The sequence below is a fragment of the Lepisosteus oculatus genome, chromosome 11 (assembly GCF_040954835.1).
Source record: "Lepisosteus oculatus isolate fLepOcu1 chromosome 11, fLepOcu1.hap2, whole genome shotgun sequence".
Taxonomy (NCBI): domain Eukaryota; kingdom Metazoa; phylum Chordata; class Actinopteri; order Semionotiformes; family Lepisosteidae; genus Lepisosteus; species Lepisosteus oculatus.
Window position 1 is genome coordinate 16,528,322 of NC_090706.1, and position 20,236 is coordinate 16,548,557.

General features: G+C 50.3%; 1 protein-coding gene across 17 annotated transcripts in view; it reads right to left on the minus strand.

Moving 5' to 3' along the window:
• Nucleotides 1–4,185: 4,185 nt before the first annotated feature.
• The window catches only part of smarca4a (SWI/SNF related BAF chromatin remodeling complex subunit ATPase 4a), a 36,563-nt gene continuing 20,512 nt past the window's right edge, over nucleotides 4,186–20,236 (minus strand). For 7 of the 17 annotated variants that reach the window (XM_069195818.1, XM_069195817.1, XM_069195813.1 and 4 more), the window contains exons 17-34: nucleotides 19,904–19,970; nucleotides 19,699–19,809; nucleotides 19,087–19,329; nucleotides 18,672–18,785; nucleotides 18,246–18,353; nucleotides 17,725–17,811; nucleotides 16,967–17,013; nucleotides 15,702–15,868; nucleotides 15,386–15,549; nucleotides 14,010–14,276; nucleotides 13,306–13,383; nucleotides 12,661–12,879; nucleotides 11,115–11,377; nucleotides 10,242–10,350; nucleotides 8,294–8,395; nucleotides 7,441–7,573; nucleotides 6,108–6,247; nucleotides 4,186–4,776 (exon numbers count right to left, since the gene is read on the minus strand). In XM_069195818.1, coding sequence (XP_069051919.1) covers nucleotides 4,744–4,776; nucleotides 6,108–6,247; nucleotides 7,441–7,573; nucleotides 8,294–8,395; nucleotides 10,242–10,350; nucleotides 11,115–11,377; nucleotides 12,661–12,879; nucleotides 13,306–13,383; nucleotides 14,010–14,276; nucleotides 15,386–15,549; nucleotides 15,702–15,868; nucleotides 16,967–17,013; nucleotides 17,725–17,811; nucleotides 18,246–18,353; nucleotides 18,672–18,785; nucleotides 19,087–19,329; nucleotides 19,699–19,809; nucleotides 19,904–19,970 — 2,452 coding nt within the window. In that variant the 3' untranslated portion in view covers nucleotides 4,186–4,743. The remainder of the gene's footprint in view (nucleotides 4,777–6,107; nucleotides 6,248–7,440; nucleotides 7,574–8,293; nucleotides 8,396–10,241; nucleotides 10,351–11,114; nucleotides 11,378–12,660; nucleotides 12,880–13,305; nucleotides 13,384–14,009; nucleotides 14,277–15,385; nucleotides 15,550–15,701; nucleotides 15,869–16,966; nucleotides 17,014–17,724; nucleotides 17,812–18,245; nucleotides 18,354–18,671; nucleotides 18,786–19,086; nucleotides 19,330–19,698; nucleotides 19,810–19,903; nucleotides 19,971–20,236) is intronic. The other 10 variants (XM_069195826.1, XM_069195825.1, XM_069195823.1 and 7 more) reach the window with 3 other exon arrangements.

The window sequence follows — 20,236 nt, forward strand, 5'->3', positions numbered from 1 at the left end:
ATCTTCAAGATTAAAAACACCTGAAATGTCTCAGACCTCTGTGTTTTGAAAGTCATGTTTCCATCCTGGCAGAGAATCGGGAATCTGGGTTAAGGTTAGGTGAATTCCAGGCTAAAGACACTAGGTGCACCTGGAGGACCTACAGCAACACGAATAACAACTGGAGCTGGGGTGAGGAGAATTCACACTCTCCCTGATGTGATTTGATACCAGGCTAACTATACGTCCACCCAGGTGAAAAACTGCAGTGCTTCTGCTACAGGTGATCTTGAATCAACTAAAAAAATGCCACATTCTAGCATTTTATGCGTCATGAAATTTACACAGCCTGAAACCACAGCTGGTATTTGTCTGTAATGTGCAACAGGGGGTTATTTTTTTGTGTCCAAAGAACATCTTATGACCAGTATTTCCAGAAGACTGACTCCCCTAGGCTATTGCTCACATGTGCCTGTGTGTATTTTTGGCTTAGACTTCTAAAGACCACGAGTCGACAGCGCTGGGTACCGTCCGGGGTCTTGTCCTGAATGAAGGCTCTGGATTGTCCCTGCGCTTGAAGGTCACGTCTTATCACGGCCTTGAGGATAAGCAAAGAAAAGAGGCCTGTTTTACTGATGATCAAGGCCGCTGGTTCAGATAAGCTCTTCCTTCAGAGCAGCACGAAGCAGCCCAGGGTGCAGCAGTGATCCGGAGCTGTGAAGGCTGCATGAGACAGCACTTCTCACTGCCCGATCAGGTTTCAGGTTTGAGTAGATCGCTGACGTCCTGGTCATGGGTGGGAGTTGTGGCTCTCAGAAGTCCCGTGAAGGGGGAAGAGAGGAGGAAACACACATTTGCTGAAACTTAGTATGGACGTCAGGGGATAGCAGTAGTGAGGGGTGTCAATGGTTAAAGGGATCATGTGCTTTTCCTCTAATTCCCCACTCGGAACACGATTGTCTGTTAAAACAGCTTAGAGCAGGAAATATCTCGAAAGTCTGCAGGAGGGTTACGTGCTTCTCACAGTGGGGGGTTTTATGATGCTTTAGAGTGAGACTCAGAGGTCTGTGAATGGCCTGCCGCGCCCACTTCCACTCCCTGACCCCTCGATGACTGGACTGAAGTCTTCGCTCCTGCAGGGGCAGGCACAGGACCAAGAGCCTGCTCACAACATCGTCTCTTACACCGGCTTCACGTGGGCGAGACTGTCCTGTCACCGGGCCCTGCCTCTACACATCACATCACAAGCACAGCACTGAGCTACTGCATGGATGCTTTCCTCTGAATTTCACTTCGCCTCTCAGGGTTCCAGGAAATAATAAGTTGGCATTTATGGTATAACTATATGAAATAAGTTTGTATTTAAAGTGATGTTAACATGGCATCAAACAGTATTGCGTTTGTGTTACGCATTGTTTTTTAACACGACAGGACAACCTTGCACTGTGCTAATTCACTACTGCACCCCGGGCCAGGTCCAGATGGAGGGGGCTCCTTTGTGGTTGTTGGGTGAGATGCACAACACACTCTGCAGCATCCGTCTTCGTCTCTTCTTCTTCTTTATCAGATGTGTGACCAGGGTGTGACGCAGGCTCATCCCATCAAACCTCAGGAGTTCTGCAAGGCTGGGTCGGGTCAGTATTGGGATAGTACAGACTGCGCACATGATGGCCCAGATGAGATTCGTACCCAGGACCAGCAGCAGGTGTGAAAAGTAAAAAAGAGAAGGCAGAGGGCCTGTATCCAGGACAGACTGCTTATTTCCTCTCTAAGAAACTCATTATTGCCAGTGTGGGAGAGAGGAAGGGATGAAGTGTCCTTTGTCTTTCACCTTCAATTCAATTCAACTTTATTGTCATTAAACTTACACAGGTGCATAGTATAATGAAAAGTGTTTCTCATTAATCACTCAGGTGCAGTATATAAATAGGACAGAAGATAAGACAATAGACAGTAACACAATAGCAATAACAGTAACATGTAATAACATAACATAAATAACATGTAATCAAGTAATCAAAACTGTGCAAAGTTCCGCAAACAGAGAAAATATAACAGGACAAAAACAGTGCAAGGTAATTCTTGGAACAGTGCAAAAATAGTATGGTTAAAAATAGTATGGTTAATTAATAAATATTACGACCGGTACAGTTTTACTGGGCTATCGCAGGGACAGTACAATTTCGGCTTACATGTGTGCGTAGTGGTGTAGGAGTACAGTCATTGTGGGTACAGGAGGATGTCTTCTGTCAGGGTTCTCCTTTCCTGACGTTGGGACACACCAATTCACCCAGTTCAGCCCCTGAAACCCTGTGATCTCACACCCTTCCGGAACATAAAAAGGGCAGTGGGCCAGGTTGTGACACACCATCCATTAAAGTCAGAGTGCAGCCCATTCTTGCCTTGCTTCATTTCCTTCTGTGTTTCCATATTCAAATACAAACACAGGGAGCTCACAGAACCACCAAGCACACCACAGTGCAGGGCCTGACACGGGTACTGACATTATACTGCAGGTGGGTTCAGAAGGAAAAATGAACAGCCTCTCACCCACTGATTTGTGGCACTCGTGTGTGAATGTGTTCATTTTAATGTCAGGGCCTTGTTGCTTTTAGGTCTGGGATGTCATTTCTCCTGACTTGTATCAGCCCTTACAAGATTCCTTCAGGGTAAAGCAGTAGGAAGGAGCTCAAGGAGACTCACGCTAGAGTCGTACAATGCTCTGAGGCCCATTCATGACAATATTACACATTCAACTTTTTAGGCAGCGCTGTCAGATCCACTCTGCCTCCACCACAGCTTTTCAACTTGCTAAGAAAGTATTACAGGGAAACAGATTTGGAATGATTTCTGGAGACATTACAGGACAAGAACATACAAAATTTGCATGGCTGGGGCAGGATATCATTGCTGTTTTATATTTCCAAATACATTTTTCTAAACTTAAACGTTGGAGGATTTCTCCGGTATGTGCCATAATTTAAAAAGCAGGAAATTTAGATTCCAGCTTTCCAGGCTGCTACATTATAACTTCAGACACAGAGTTAACTTTGATTTCCCCGAGCACAGGAATGATAACAGACACAGCATGCACGGAGAGGAGCAGCTGGCTTCAGGCGGAGGCGAGCAGAGCGAATGAGAGAACAGAGGCCCTAGGCAGTTCACAGGGGCAAGCAGAATTTCACCCACGTCTGTCGCTTGCGCTGGGAATTCTGAGAGTGCAGTCCAGAGCTCTGGGCATGCAAGCAGGGGCCAGCGAGCGATATCTGCCTGAACGGGGACTTGACCGCTGTGAGTCGGCTGCGTTATTAGCTTCCGTCTGCTGCCCAGTAGCTTGGAAAGGACTAAACGCCAGAAACACTGGTCCAAATCAACCAGCCATATTAAAATTGCAGCGTGCTCCCCAGGATGGGGATATAGCCTTGCTGTGCCTGCTTGATTGGTGCAGAAGGCCAGACGTGCGCAAGGCTGAGGCAGCGTACTGATCTAGCGGCACAGTGCAAAGGAACAAGTAATGGTTTAATACCATGGAGGAGCCATAACCCCTGTAGGTTTCCACAAATCACCAGCTTTACTAGCGGCCTGCTAGAGGAACTCCCTGTCCCAGCAGGGTCTCGACTGGCCCCGACTGGAGACGTGTGGTCAAAGAGGTGCGCCTTGCACCATGAGGGGGTGCCTGTCCTACCTGGAGGCCCACACTTCTTCCCGAGGGCACCGTGCTCAGGCTGATCTCTTTCGGTGTTGCGGGTTCGAGTCCAGGGTCATGCCATGAGCCGATAGTGGCAAAGCACAGAGGGCTGAGCTACACCACGGGCAGTGCGAGATCAGTCAGCCAGAGCAGTCTCACACCACAGCGCCCCCTGTGGCCTAGCAGATGCTTGCAGGAAAGCAGCACAATTCCTAAGGAATATGCTGCCAGGGTTCAATGGGCAAGAGTCTTGGCCCTACATACAGCCAGCAACCCCCATCCCAGATTTGCCACATACCCAGAAACTTGCAATCTTTATAGGAGACGGGTCAATCCAGCTGCTGCTTAGTATCCTGTAAGGCAGCTGTGGAGCCCGGGTTCGAATAGCAAACAGCTTGGGCAGTGCAGTTAATTAGCTATTCTCAAACGGGAGGTGATGGGGGAAGAAAACAAAAATAACTGCAGGTTCCAACTTTCTCCCCCCCAAAAAAGGGAAGAAACAAGACAAAAAGCACAAGATCGGTAAGATTTCTTTATTGTAGTTCGAGATCCAGTGACATTGACACAAACAGAAAGACACCCCCCCCACCTTAAACCCTTTAAATAAAAGCCCTGGGGGAGGGCCGTCATCATGACCTGCTTAGGTTTAAAATACAGAACAGCACATTGGAGTGCATTTCAACTGACAACACACATGCATTCACAGTTTGGAAAACACAGGCTCCTATTACTGTATCTGTACATACAGTACTGCCATGGAAATAAAAAAAAATTAAAAACCAGAACTTCCCACTGTCACGATTGCGCTGCAGCTTCACGAGCTTGCCAGAAAATGGCAAGACGGCAGAACAGTCCCACGTTCATACCAGCTGCTGTATAAATATGGAAGTAGGTTTCTCTTCTATTTGCTTTTGTCTTCGGTTTTGTTTCATCCATGATTTTTTAAGATAGTTGGTTTTCACTAAAAAAAAATCTGCTCATCTATGACAACTAACCCCTTAACCCGTTGCTTGCTCTACATAAAACTGCGGGGGCTCAGGGGTGACGGGAGCTGTGGGATTGGTCCTTCATGTAGCTCAGTCCTCTTCGCTGCCACTAGCAGAGCGTTCCTGCAGAGAGAGAGGGAGGGAGACAGCGGCACGTCAGTTCCGCACTGCAGCCCTTCTGATCCCGCCACACGCCCTGGTTCAACTGCCTCGGAACCCGCCTGAAGACCGGAAGGCTGTTATATAAAGATAAGATACCGGGGACCTGAAACAAGCCATCCCAATCGGCCGGGACACAACCTTGGATTGATGAGGGCGGAGTGGTGGCTCTGTGGCTAAGGATCTGTGCTTGTGGCTGGAAGGTTGCCGGTTCAAATCCCGTTGCCGGGAGAGGAATTCTACTCCGTTGGGTTCCTAAGCAAGGCCCTTAACCCCAGCTGCTCCAGGGGTGCTGTATAAATGGCTAACCCTGTGCTCCGAATCCAAGACTAATTCCTAATGCAAGAAATTGTATATGGCCAATAAAGCGATCTCTTATTCGCCATGATCAGGCAACCCAAACGGCCAAACGGATGCAAACAAGAGGGGGCCGTTTGGCTTGTCTTGCTTGTCCTGGTGCGATCATTGGAATGTCAACTCCCAAGAGTGCCTGTGGCAGCCTGCAGCTGGGACATTCACAAAGACTCGCACAGTAACCGGAGCGCGTTAAAGGAGGGGTCACTGCGAGATGGGCGAGCCAGGAGTTCTGCAAGCGTCTCCGACAGGATCTGACACCCGTGTTCCCGATCCTCAAAGCCGGTGGACTTCTCCAGAACCAGCAGCCCAATGAGAACCGGAGAGCACAGGTGGAAGCAAGTTTTCAAAACGGGGAACAGGAGGCGAAGGGTTGAGCAGCCTGAAACAAACTGCCCTGCCATGTTGATGAAGCCAATACCCTGGTTTCTGCTGCATGAGATCCTGGTACCAATTAACTACAAACTACCAAACAGGCTGGATGGGCTGACTGGCTCCTCTTTAAAAATTATGTTCTTACGAGAGTTAAGGGCATTACTTCCTGCCAACACCCCTACATATAAGGTTCTTGCCGGACAAAGTTGATTCCAGGAGAGGGATAAACTGGATTCTCTTGTTCAAGAGAACTCAATAGTGGATTTGCTTACAGAATGTGATAAATCACTGACCTACCAAGCTAAAAAATGGCAAAAATCACAATAAGTCAACTGTAACCTGCTTTGAAGATTTTACATTTGGATAAAATAATCAGATCTTCTACTGAGAATACACCCTTCCTTTTCTGGTTGAGCAAGGGAAACACTGCAATAATGCTTTACCTGTTCTTGCAAAAGATGCTAAAAACAGCTTCTGCAATTACCCGACACCAGCAAACTGATACTCGTCAGCGATCGTGTTGGTAATTAAATGGGTGGGATCTGGCGCCCCCTGGTGGCCCTCACCTCCTCTTGCTCCTCCTCGCTGTCGTCGTCACTGACAACGGGCTTGGCCCTCGAACCCCGGCCGGGCCGGCGCCGGCCCTTCCCGCGCTCCTGGCTCTTCTCCTTGCGCCCCAGCTTGATCTTCACCTTCACGGAGCGAGCTGCGCGGGACAGCGGGACACACAACAGGGGCGTGAGGGTGCTTCCTGCACAGCCAAGCAGAGCATTGCAAAGCCAGTAACATCGGAGGCTGCCAATCCCTCAGGAATGACCCCAGGCAGCTTAACTAGTGATGCCAGAGTCTCATATTTGCATCACACAACCGATTTCCATACATTCTCGGGTTGTTTTGTGCAAATGTTAATCATTGCAGTTCAGCATGCGAAGAAGCCCAGAGTGACACTGCTGGTGCAAAGCAGCCCTGTGTATTCCTCTGCCACGCTGTACAACAAAAGCACTATCATGATCCCCAAGCCCTCCAGCAGGACTGGCACTCTCTCTAAAGTTTTCTAGCTACGCAGCCATGTTGTTGAAAAGTCAGTTTGCAAATATCCACATTTTCCAGGACATGTTTCTGCATGGTAAGTATTCTACATTGGGAGTATTTACATGTCTGGGAGTCTGGGACAGTGGATTAATCTTGTGGGAGATAGTATCTCCAATTACATCTTTTTCACGCAACTGTAGGTGATGCAGGGCTCTTTAGTTTCTCGGTCTCAGGCATTAAGGTGCTGTGATTCAAGCTTAAAAAGAACAGCAAAAGGCTATTCTGGCTGCAGTACAGAGGGTATTTACAATTTCTGCAGCTTTCGCATCACTATCTGAACTAGACATAAAACCGAGGGCCTGACTCTCCATGGTCATTAAGAATCCAAGGGCAGTTTTCAAAAACAGCAGGGGTATTACCTCGGTATCCTGGCCAAATTTTCCCCTGGCCTTTACCAATCATGGCCTCCTAATAATCCCCCTCTATGAATTGGCTTCATCACTCTGTTCTCCTCCCCACTGACAGCTGGTGTGTGGTGAGCTTACTGGCGCACTATGGCTGCAGTAGCATCATCCAGGTGGGGCTGCACATTGGTGGTGGTGGAGGGGATCCCCATTACCTGTAAAGCGCTTTGAGTGGAGGGTCCAGAAAAGCGCCATATAAGTGCAAGGATTATTTTTATTAGCAGCAGGGTCGATTGAAACCAAAGATGGACTGATTCCCTCTTGGGGCAGGTGGTGGAATTGCATAATTGCCAACTGGATCTTAAAAGGGACTCCTCCACGTTTAATGATAGTTTCTCTACATGCCATGATGTTAAATGCATCCAGTCTTAAAGCAGTTCAGGACACAGGACCGATTCCTTACACTCAGACTCGGAGCCTTCGTCCACCTCTTCCTCCTCCTCCTCGCTCTCGTCGCCCTCGCTGTCCTCCTCCTTCTCGATCTTCTGCCGCACGCTGGTGAACACGGACTGCAGCACGATGGAGTCCTCGTAGATCTGCAGGGACAGGGAGGGGAAGCGTTCGCGACTCCTGAACACTGAACGGATTCCCGCACAGCTGGAGACAGGCGGCTGTACGATGAAACACGGCACCTCACTATCCACAGCTATCAGCCATGTTTGCAGGAGGCAGCAGATATGTCTTTCAGAAAGAAAGGAGTTAATTTGCAGTCCTTCCCGACAGCAACCACTTCAAAGAAACAACACTAGTCTTATCTAAATGTGGCAAAACCCTGCTATATGGATATGAAAAAATCATTTATATAACTGGTGACTGTGTGGAGTTTGTATGTTCTCCAGGTGTTTGTGTCCAAAGACACACTGGTAGGTCCACTGGTTATTTGGAAAATTGCCCCTGGTGCCAGTGCGCTTGTGTTTGTGTCTGCGTGTGCCCTGTGATGAACTAGCTAGCCTACCCTGCTCTGCTCCCCCACAACCCTGTAATGTTCCAAGTACTCATGTTCTAGGATCTAAGGTTCCAAGTTTAGTTAGAAACCGGATGGATGGATTACTGGTTGTGAAAGCTCCTTGAAAGTCGAAGAAGTTAAAATAAAACACCCAATCACTAGCCGTTGAAAACTAGGGTGTGCATTTTAAGTTACTTTTTTTGGGGAAGGAGGGTGGGAGACTTCCTCTGTCCTCCACATCTGCTGAGCGGTCGGGGAGCTGGTGTGTCTGTTTCAGTGAAAGCGCGAGCGCGGGCACGGCGTCTCTCACCAGCGAGCCCTCCAGGTTGAAGGTCTGTGCGTTCTGGCACAGGAGCATGACGTCCTTCTCCAGGTCGTTGAGGCTGCGGTACTTGTGGTTCCGGATTCTCTCCTGCGGCAAAAGACGGGAGCAGTTTTGTCAAAAGATGGCCTACCTGACAGTTCCATCATCAAAGACAGAAATGAAGGGATTCACAGAGGGCTGGGAAAAATATTATGCGTCACCACGTAGGAAAGACTATACCACTCTGGAATCAGTCCAAAAAGAGGACAAAAGGTTAACTGATCCTGGCCCTAGGGGAACATCCTGTACCGGTTCAAGGAACTGAACCTTGTTAGTCTTGAACAGAGGAGCCTTTGTCCTCAAAGACTATGGACAAAGTCAACCTGGATAACCGGATTTCAGGACTAAAATTAAAAGCCCTTCTCACAAATAGAAACTAAGAAAGTTTATGATTGAAATGAAGATTTGTAAGAAGATTTGGAACAATTTGCTCCCCGACATGGTATGGAAATAAAATCTCTTGGATCCTTCAAGAAACACAGATCCCCGGACCACTGAGCTACTCGCAACATTTTAATAGTTAACAAAGCTGAAACTCTGCAGTGAAAGCATGACTGGCTCTTAACAGAATACGACAATGAGATCAAAGTGCTCATGCTCTAGAACACCAGGCACTGACGTACAGTACGTGACAGATAGTCCCAGACTGCTGCTGATTTAGCACTTAGCTTTGAGGATACTGATCCCCACGACCATTGCTTACAGTTCTTTAAGGTGCTGCAGAGGAAAGACAGCCCACTACGTGCTGCTAGACAATGCCTTGTCCCCTGTGCCAAACTCTCTGATGCAGAAGCACTCGTCTTCTGCAATTTAACACTTTCAAAAGAAAGACAACAGTCTACCTTTCCAAGAAGCCTTCATCTTAGGGTCAATTGCTTCCTATAGAAAAATCCACAGTATTTTAACACAGTGCTTTACATTTGTACACCCTGTATTCCTAAGGGGTATGTATCACCAGCTCACTGGTAAATACTTAAAATCTCTTTTCTACAGCTTTTGTATTACCACATAAAATCTTTAGTGAAAAATGCATTTTCCTTACTTGGTAGACAGCTGATCTGATAAGCAACTTGTCTCAAAGCTTTTCCAGGAAAGCACTATTGAATGTTTCAAGAAGGGTTAATAATTACACATAGGCTTGTTCCAAAACACCACAATAGAACACTGATCCTTTAAATCTAAAGGAACAGTGTTAATTCATTCATTTTCATCTGCTTAGTTTATCCAAAACAGGTGGACATGTAATTGATGTTTTTCGCCTTTAAAAGCCAATAAGTGCAAGCAGTGAGACTTGCAAATATTTTATATAACCTCCCTAAGCAACCTAATATAAATAACTTAACTAAGCGATTAAAACTGTTTTAACTGGACAATTAATACACACATGCAAAATAAACAACTAATCAACCACTGTTCTGATTTCACATGATCAAACTCTGGACAGAGCAAGAAAGCAATCAGCAGATTTTCAAGTTGGCTTTCACTGGGATCCACAAAAGTCTAAAATGCCCGACTGAAAGAAGCTTTGTTTCTTGACCCAGGGGGATCATTATGTTCCGTAAAAAAGGGTTAAAAAATGGAGGCCACTTAGCCCAATCTGAATCCATCGGATCCTGTTAGTAGTTATTAGCCAACGGATCCCAGGATCTCATTCAGACATTTATTAAAAGAATAAGGGTATCGGCCTCAACAACATGACTCGGGAGCTTGTTCCAGACTCCCACCACCCGTTGTGCAAAGAACTGCCCCCTGTCCTCACTGAAGGAACTCTTCCAGCTGTTTCTCGAAAGAAGCCATGGTATGGATCTCAACAACATGGCTGGGTAGCTTGTCCCAGACTCCCGCCACCCATTGTGTAAAGAAGTGAAACAGAAGTGAGGGGCTGCTGCCCTACCTTGATCTTCTTGAAGTCCACAGGCTTGCGAATCAGCTCGTAGTACTCGGGCAGCTCCTTGCGGGACGGGAGCTGGATAAACACTTCACTCAGCTGCCGGCCATTACTGCTGTGAAAAAGTAGGGGGTGGGGGCCAGGTGAGAAACTGGCCGTCAAAACTGACCACCACGGGCCTCAGACCGCTCGCCACCCGGGGACAGACTGTTAACACAGCCTGCTGCTTAACGCTTATCTTTCTGCATCTTTAACCTTCCCCCTCACATGGTTTGCTTGCGAGTCTAAATCAAGGTAAAAAATAATAAAAGATTGTGGCCAAAGCAGTTCTGGGTATCTGTGCTGTAAACAGAACGAAGTAAAGGACCCCTCTGTGCAGGTCATAAGCCCAGTGCAGGTATTATCCCAGCATTCCTGGTGCCCTGGAGCTTTCTGGGTAGTATCCTGTTTAGGGATAAAAGTGCGGCGCCCACACCTAGGACTTGAACCCACCCAGCTTTAACACACTGCTCTCAAGTCCTAAAGAAGAGAGTAAAAATATCTTATTGCATCTAAGCGAATCCTGTAACAAGCAGCTGTTGCGAGCTACAATGGGTCAGGAGAGCAAGCGAGGGGGAAGGCTGTGGAGCAATGGTCAAGAAAATATCTAGAACGAATTCTCCCGGCTGGACTGCAGGACAACGGGCACCAGGGACTGAAACCCAGAAAGAGAATTGAAGTTCTTTGTGTGTAAAAAAACAGATCGCAGCACCTCTCCTCAGCAGAGAGGCAGGTAGAGTGCCCACAGTGCACGGATAAACCCAGGAGCAGGTGGCACAGCTGCCAGGCCTCGGCCTCTCACTGCGGGCACCCCTCCCTGGGGAGCAGCCCGCCCCTCACCTGTCCTTGTACTTGATGACGGCGTCGACGATCTTCTTCATCTTCTTGGTGAGGTTGGGGGGGTTGGGGGAGAGCTTCTCGGCGGGCGGCCGGCCGCGCTTCTTCTGCTTCTTGATGTCCTCGTCCTTCTCGCGGCTGCGCGTGCTGGTGGTGGGCGTGGAGGGTGCCCCCAGGTCCAGGTCACGGTCGCGCTTCCTCTTGCGGGTCGTCTTCTTCTGCCGCACCTCCTCCTCGATCTCCTCCAGGGTGCCTTCTTCAATCGCCTGCAGGAGGAAGGACAGGCAGCGCCCTGGTCATCTTCTTGACACGGGCGGCGGACGGCTCGCTCAGACGGGGCCTACGCATGCTGGCCGAGTGGTTTTATGTCTGGGCTTTGTCAGCTGCAAGACTGAATGAACTTGGACCTGCTTTGTCTGGAACATGTAACATTTGTCTGTTCACGGTCCTACGTTTTTATTAGACCAGACTTTAACCATCAGCCTCTTACGCTGAGCTCATTTTGCCCTGCCCTTTGGCTTTTGTTCGGGGAAGTGTATGTAGACTCCTCTGAACCGCCCACCTGCAGGTCATCCCTTTTAAGAGGGCAAAAGAGTGGAGTGGCTCAGTGGCTCCGGACAGGCAGGCAGGTGTGTCTAGGGAGGGAGTGGCTTGAGGCCAGCAGGCAGGTGTGTCTAGGCAGGAGTGGGTTGAGGCCAGCAGGCAGGTCTGTCTAGGCAGGGAGAGTGGCTTGAGGCCAGCAGGCAGGTGTGTCTAGGGGGGGAGAGTGGCTTGAGGCCAGCAGGCAGGTGTGTCTAGGGGGGGAGAGTGGCTTGAGGCCAGCAGGCAGGTGTGTCTGGGGGGGGAGAGTGGCTTGAGGCCAGCAGGCAGGTGTGTCTGGGGGGGGAGAGTGGCTTGAGGCCAGCAGGCAGGTGTGTCTGGGGGGGGAGAGTGGCTTGAGGCCAGCAGGCAGGTCTGTCTAGGCAGGGAGAGTGGCTTGAGGCCAGCAGGCAGGTCTGTCTGGGGGGGGGAGAGTTGCTTGAGGCCAGCAGGCAGGTCTGTCTAGGGGGGGAGAGTTGCTTGAGGCCAGCAGGCAGGTCTGTCTGGGGGGGGAGAGTTGCTTGAGGCCAGCAGGCAGGTCTGTCTGGGGGGGGAGAGTTGCTTGAGGCCAGCAGGCAGGTGTGTCTAGGGGGGGGAGTGGCTTGAGGCCAGCAGGCAGGTCTGTCTAGGCAGGGAGAGTGGCTTGAGGCCAGCAGGCAGGTGTGTCTGGGGGGGGAGAGTGGCTTGAGGCCAGCAGGCAGGTGTGTCTGGGGGGGGAGAGTTGCTTGAGGCCAGCAGGCAGGTGTGTCTGGGGGGGGAGAGTGGCTTGAGGCCAGCAGGCAGGTGTGTCTAGGGGGGGGAGTGGCTTGAGGCCAGCAGGCAGGTGTGTCTAGGGGATGGACAGGCGTGTCTAGGGGGAAGAGCAACCCGGGGCAGCCAGGCGTGTCTAGGGGGAGTATTTGCTCATTCCCCACTGTGTAGGCCACATTAAGCAACACCTTAACTGGCAACTCCAAAACAGAAGGGTCACCTTGAGCCACTGCTTCTCAGTCAGCGAGTCGCTGTAGTCGACCTCCTTGCGCTGGCGGGAGCCGCGCCCGAACATCTTCTCCTCCTCCTCCTCGCAGGTCAGCCGCTCCACCTCGGCGTCGTCCTTCATGATCCAGGTGGGCAGCTCGTCCTCCTCCATCAGCCGCGGCTTGCGCTTCGGGTTCCGGGCCTCCTCGCGGCGCCGGTCCAGGTCCATCCGCTACGAGACGGGCACACAAACGCACGTGAACCCACCACCAGTTACAGGCTGCAACGTCCCGACGAATCGAAAGGGAAATGCAGCTACGATAAGGCAATAAGCAGCTAACATAAGCAAGTTAAATAACAGGTGCGACTTAATTTGCCTGGTGCAGCAGTCTATGACAAAGACGCTTGTGCCTCTCCCAAAATCATTACAGCAAGAGTAGTACCAGAGTTGCAATTGCCTCTCATTGCCTGTCTCATGGAGAGCACGGCCATTTACAGAAACGATACACAAGCAGATGTAACTGTGTGCAGTTTTACTGCCGGGTAGGAGCGAGAGCACGAGAGCAAGGGGTGGTTTTCATGCCCATCCGTGAGTTCATCCCATGGGCAGTGGGAGGGGGGGAAACGGCATGTCCCGGGTTCTAATGGACAGACTCACCATGAAGTGGTCAAACTCCTCTTCGCTCCTGGCGATCATCTGGTTCACCGTTTCGTCGTCCGGCACCTCGTCCTCCTCCTAGGGTGAGAGGGCATCTTAGTCGAGTGGCAATTTTAGGGGTACTGGACCACACCAGGGGGTAAGGGATCCATGATTTATAAAAATCTAAACTATACTCAATGAGCAGAACTATAATTTGTGCTGGTGCTGCAAACATACAAAAACGTTCTGCACGTTTTCTTTGAGGACAACTGGTTTTACAGAAAAGGTGCTGTCCCCCCCCTTTTTAAAAAAGAGGCCAATCTAAATTATTAAAAGTCACATTTAAATAGAGACATTTCTGAAAACCCGCCTTTAAAGAAGGGGAAAAGGTTAGTAGGGAAATGGAAAAGAGAGCACACGAGTATTAAAAACATTAAGGAGCAATAATCAGTAAGGTGTTAAAGGGTAGAAAGTGTCTGAAACAATTGCAATTTTTAAAGGCACAAGAAACAAAAGGAAAATGAGATCTGCAATTGTTCCGCTTTCAGTTTAAAGAGAGGAGCTTGTCAGCACCAGTCAGAAGCGTAGAGCGCAGAGAGAGAGAGAGAGAGAGAGAGAGAGAGAAAGAGAGATGCTAATAAAGCACCTCGAATTGAACTGAATTGAGAGATAAGGAGTGGGGGGGGGCGTGGGTATGGATGTCGTAGTGAGGTCACACCCACCCACACCCCCCCACTGCGCCACACCCCTTGAGCCCCGACCTCGTCCTGCTCCTCATGCTCCAGGATGGCCTGCAGGAAGGCCCGCCGCTCATGGCTGCTGGATTTCTGATCGAACATGCCCGCCTGGATCACCTTCTGGTCCACATTCAGTTTGTACTTAGCGGCGGCCAGGATCTTCTCCTCCACGCTGTTGACCGTGCACAGTCGCAGGACGCGCACCTCGTTCTGCTGGCCGATGCGGTGCGCGCGGTCCTGCGCCTGCAGGTCCTGGAATGGGAACGAGACGGGGGAGGGCATGGGGGGTGGGGGGTAGTTGAGCAGGCCGGCTGCAGGCTTCTACCCCGCCAACCCCCCTCCTTTAAAAGCCTAGAGCTGGCCGCACCCCAGCTATCAACTCAAGCCACATCAGCAGCCATATCACCCTGCAACTCACAACTGGCAACCCACTGAAGCTAAGCAGGTGTGAGCCTGGTCAGTACCTGGATGGGAGACCTCCTGGGAAAAACTAAGGTTGCTGCTGGAAGAGGTGTTAGTGGGGCCAGCAGGGGGCGCTCACCCTGTGGTCCATGTGGGTCCTAATGCCCCAGTATAGTGATGGGGACACTATACTGTAAAAAGGTGCCGTCCTTCGGATGAGACGTAAAACCGAGGTCCTGACTCTCTGTGGTCGTTAAAAATCCCAGGGCGTTTCTCGAAAAGAGTAGGGGTGTAACCCCGGCGTCCTGGCCAAATTTCCCATTGGCCTTAACCAATCATGGCCTCCTAATAATCCCCATCTATGAATTGGCTTCATTACTCTCTGCTCTCCTCCCCACTAATAGCTGATGTGTGGTGAGCGTTCTGGCGCACTATGGCTGCCGTCGCATCATCCAGGTGGATGCTGCACATTGGTGGTGGTGGAGGGGAGACCCCATTACCTGTAAAGCGCTTTGAGTGGAGTGTCCAGAAAAGCGCTATATAAGTGTAAGCAATTATTATTATTATAACCCTGCACTGGCTCAGGAAGGCAAAGATCGGGGTGCGCAGGAGAACCTGGATCATGGTTTGCGAGTTCCACCACCCAGACCCAGACCTGCAACCTCAGGCCTTGATCTAGGCCACGCCTGGGAAACCTCTGACCCATCATCCACCCAAGAGCCCATCGCAATGCCTGCTGCAATAATGAAGCTTGCTTACAGTTTCACACATCAGGCCGAAAAACTGGGGGCGTTTTCTCTCGCCATCGAGCAGGGTGAATACAGAAGCGCACGGTATCTGTGTGAATCTGAGCTCTGCGGAGTGCAGCCCTCATCGCTGACTGAATCAGTCTCAAACCGTGCCCAGGAATCCCGCCGCTAAGCCCCCGCGTCTTGGGAAAGAGGGGTGCTCCCTCTCACCTGGTGGGGGTTCCAGTCGCTGTCGAAAATGATCACGGTGTCTGCGGACTGCAGATTCAGCCCCAGCCCCCCAGCGCGGGTGCTCAGCAGAAACACGAAGTAGGAGGAGTTGGGGTCATTGAACGCCTTGAGCAGCATCCCGCGATCTTCAGCTTTGGTGGTCCCTGGACAGGGCGGGACGAAAGGAGAGCGGAGAAACGGTCAAAAACTAAGATGCCGTTTCCATTTTGAAACGGGTAAGGGAGGCTAGCACGTGAGTGTCAACGTGCAAAAACAGGGATACGGTTGCCAAAAAAAGCCATGCTTCCTTACTCACCGTCCAGCCTGAGGTATTTGAAGTTGCGGTAAGCAAAGTAGTCTTCCATGATGGTCATGAGTGAGGTCATCTGACAGAACAGCAGCACCTTGTGATTGGTTGCCCTCAGCTTCGGGAGGATGCGGTCCAACAGCTCAAACTTACCCGAGGCACGGTACAGGTCAGGCCTGCGCCACAGAGACGGGAGGGGTTTTTACTGACCGCGGGGGAGGACGGGGTGGAGACTGCAGTGAGGATTAGCCCAGGTCAAAGCCCTTGATTACTAGCAAGTCCAGTCATTTCAATACGTGGACAAGGATGACACAGCAAACCCTCTGTTCAACGGGTTTCGGATGGAGCGGACAAAATCTGCTAGAGGAGAACTTTGCCCGTAAAATCAGAAAATCACCAATACCGGACTTTTCTCGCAATATCAGGGCAATGCACAAATAATAATAAAACAAGGTAAAATTAAATACGATGTAGGTTAAGAACTCAGGAATATCAATGGTGCCCTATAGGGGTAGGCCAGGTGCTGACAATGGGCATTTGTTTTTGGTATGCTTTAGCAAAAGTTATAGAGTATATTTATGATATAAAAGACACAGGAATCATTTTCATTGACTGCAACAGTTCAAGTCAAAAGATGCAGAAACCATAAATGGGTAGAATTTTTTTTCTTATATAATAATGTTTGGGCTTGTGATTTAATAGCTATCTGGCAATAATCAAGTATGGAGCTGTGTCAGCATGCGTAGGCTGCAAAGGACTGATTGCATACTGAAAAGAAAGAAAAGTCAGTTGTCTCCACACCTGAAGAAGGCTCCACAGCCGAAACATTGCGTCTCTTTTCTTTTCAGCATGAAATAAACCTTTATCTGTCCATCTGGCATTAATGAACACACCGTTCTACTGCATTAGTCCATTACACCGAGGGTTTACTGTACTTCTGTTCAGGCCCCTAAATCCATCTTAAAGCAGACCATCAAATGCCAAACTTCCCCGAGCCTCAGGAAGGCTGCAGTTCGAGAGCCCCAAGAGAGCACCTAGCGCATGGGGGTGCTCCGTCACAGTTTGTTGGAAACTGTGAAACAATATGAAAAACTTTTCAGGACAGGAGCACAGGCAAGGAGAAACTTTAAAAAAAAAAAGGCATTTCCACAGCAAGAAGGCCGGTGGGGGCCGTCTGCTGAATCCCGGGAATTTAAGAGCAGGATTCGGGAAGGGGCGAGAGATCGCGTGGGTGGTCCCTCAGCCCACAGCCGACTGAACAGGACGACACTCACCCCTGTACGATGCCTCCCGTAAAGCCCAAGTGCTCTGAAAAGGATTCCTGCAAAACAGAATTTCAGACCTTAAAACATCTCGCAACAACAACAAAAAAAAAAGGGTGAACCTGCGAGCGTGTGGGACCCAGAGCTGAGCCCAACGGGCCTCGCCGGTTCCATTAGCTGCCATCTGGAAAGCACCCTGGGGCGCACGTCCGCTCTCTCCGAGAGGCCATTGGGAACGTCACATTCACACCAGGCTCTAGTTATGGGCTTGGAGCCATTGGATTCAACAGGAAATACTATTCTTCTGAACCTTACCCATGTTCGGTAAACATCAAAACAACTTTTTGAACAGATGAAAAAAGTAAAACCACAACCGAATCCTAACAGCAATTCCCTGCTCAGCTTGTCCTCCTATCGCTGTTCCGCCCGGAAGCCTGAATCAGAAATCCTGTGATTTAACATGATTCAACTGTCGGCCACATAACAAAGCAAAACTGGGTGAGGTAACATCCCAGATTAATCCCATCAGGGTAAGGAACATCTGTGGAATGCGTTTCTTCCTGGGGAGTGTTGTCACAATTAAAAGCTACAATTTTGACAAGAGGCTGCGATGTGGGGTGGGGTGGAGGGAGAGTAAAAGTTTCAAGGCACGGATGTACTCACTAACCCCCATTGCCGACTCCAACCCCCTCTCCCTCGTCCCGACCTCTTTACCTCTCGGGCCAAACCAGAACCCAGCCCCGGCAGACCCGGGCCATGCAGCCCGTTACCTCGATGTGCTGGAACATGTAGGGGTGGTTACAGATCTTCCGCAGCTGCATGATGGTGTTCATCAGTGTCTTCGTGCCGCCTTTGCCCTGCGCAAGAGAGCGAGAGAGGCCGTCAGCGTTCGAGCGTGGAGGTGCAGGGGCTGCGCCGGTGGGCGCGCCAGAGCAGGAGACGCAGGGGCCGCCAGCAGGGGTATCAGAGCGGGAGGCGCAGGGGCCGCCACCACGTCGGTGGCAGGGGGGCGGCAGCACTTGCCGAACCGGAGCCATGCCCCGCCGAGGGCAGGCCCACTCGACTAAGGAGAAACCTCCCCCAGCTTCTCACTGGCCCAGAACCTGGAGACATTAAGTTACTCACCAGAAACACCAGAATTTACCAAAGGACTCAGCAGGAAGCGACACTTTCAGCGTGACGCAGTCTAATCCTACAGAAGCTCTGTCAGGTGTAGCTCTGACCGTGCGAGTCTCTTACGGTCTCTCCTCTGTCACCAGTTATATTGGGCACCAAGTGCTGCCCCTCCTACCTTCTTATCCTTCTCCGAGCCGTCTGTGAGCAGCACCCCCTTCGCCTGCATGTGTCTGTACAGCACCCGCTGCAAGGCCGACATGTCGCACTTGATCACGTATTCGACCTGCAAGGGAAGAAAACAAATCAAAAAGGCACGAGAGCAGGCGAGATCAGACAAGCTGGTACGGTTTAAAAATAGAAGCCTCAGAAAGGATCCCGTCTATCTGCAAGCTTTAGGTTGTAAAAATCCTGGAAAAAATCAGAGCCTGTTCAATGCTGAGCTGATAGGAGTGGAAGCAGGTGGCCACAGTGCAGGCTCCGGCTCTTGCCACAGGGATGTTGCGAAAAGGAGAAACCGACGGAAAAAACACTCCCAGTCCGAGCCCTTTCCTAACAGTTCATGCAACAGGTGACACAGAACTGACACTGGCAAATAATTCACCTTCTCCGGCAGCTGAGCTTCCACCTCTTTCTTGAGCCGGCGGAGCAGGAAGGGCCGGAGAACCTTGTGAAGACGTCGGATGATCAGGATGGTCTCCTCTTCGTTGAGGTCGACCTGGGAGAGACGGGAGCCGGACACCGTGGGGGAAAGATCTTTCAAGAATCCCCCCCACCCCAACCCAATTAATTCCGACTTCCAATCAGGGCTTCCAATACATTCCTCAGCCTAGCGCAGGGAAGGCCTCGCATTCCGCAAGCGTGCCCTCGGCACATGGTGAAAGCATGTAATCAATGGGGTGGGATCACGGCACAAGATCATGCTCGCACAATCACAGGTCTCACTAGCACAGACTCCTGGGATACATCCCTTAGCTCTGGGAAAGGGAAGGGAGCAGCGAGGTGGGCAGGGGCACTACCTTCTCTCCGGTCATGGCGAAGGGGGCGTTGAACCACTGCTCGAAGGTGCTGCAGCTCTTGAAGATGGTGGGCAGCAGGAAGTTGAGCAGTGCCCAGAGCTCGGGCAGCTTGTTCTGCAGGGGGGTGCCGGTCAGCAGGAGGCGTCGGGGGGCCAGGTAGTGAGTGTTGAGGACCTGGGTCAGCTTGCAGTGGTGGTTCTTCATGCGGTGACCCTCATCCACGATCATGTACTTCCAGCGGATCTGTGGGTTGGGCAGTGGCAGCAACAAGCTAAGGAACGCCTGAGGCAAACAGCTTTAAACAGCTAAAACCCACTTGTCAACTGACCAGACCGGATCTACTTTATTCTAAATCATTCGGGAGAAGTCAAAATCATGCTCCCATCAGAAAAACATCCATTTTGGTTATTAATTTTTAAATTAATATTATTCACTTTTTCAGCATTTATTGCAAACGTGCAGAGTTTTTGTCCATTTTGTACAATTGCAACACCCTTGGAAAATATTCCTAGAGGTCGCTTACATAATGAAACGCTACGTAAAGAGCCAGAATCGCACACAAATCCTCTTGGCGTGCAGTAAGAATAGGGAAAAGCCAACTGGACGACCAACCTTGGCGAGAACCTGCTTGTCTTTGATGATGTACTCGTAAGTGGTCAGCAGGACGTTGAATTTGCCGCTGCGGAGCTGAGGGACGAAAGCACGTCTTGCTGCTGGGGAACCCTGAGATGAAGAAAAAAAAAACACTGTTTGCACCCGGTTCACTGCAGCCGGACCTCAGAAAACAAACTCGTCTCTCGAGAGAAGAGCTCCTCACCTTGTACGAGACTTTCACGACCGAGGGAGCCCACTTGTCAAACTCGTACACCCAATTGGAGAGAGTCCTGCAAGGCAAGCAAGCGACTCAGAGCTGGTTATCAATAAGCACAGGCAGGGCTTGGAAGTCACTGACCACGTGCTGGCATCCAGTCACCAGCAACCGGGAATCAAAACCTTACAAGACATTTTCACTGGACCAAAAGATGCAGCACCGATACATACGTGCATTTTCAAGACAAAGTGTCAAACACACTACCTCAAAATTCCCAGGGGCTTTTTTATGCTGAATTTCTGCACTGAACAAGACTGAACCGACGACAAGTCAGGTCGC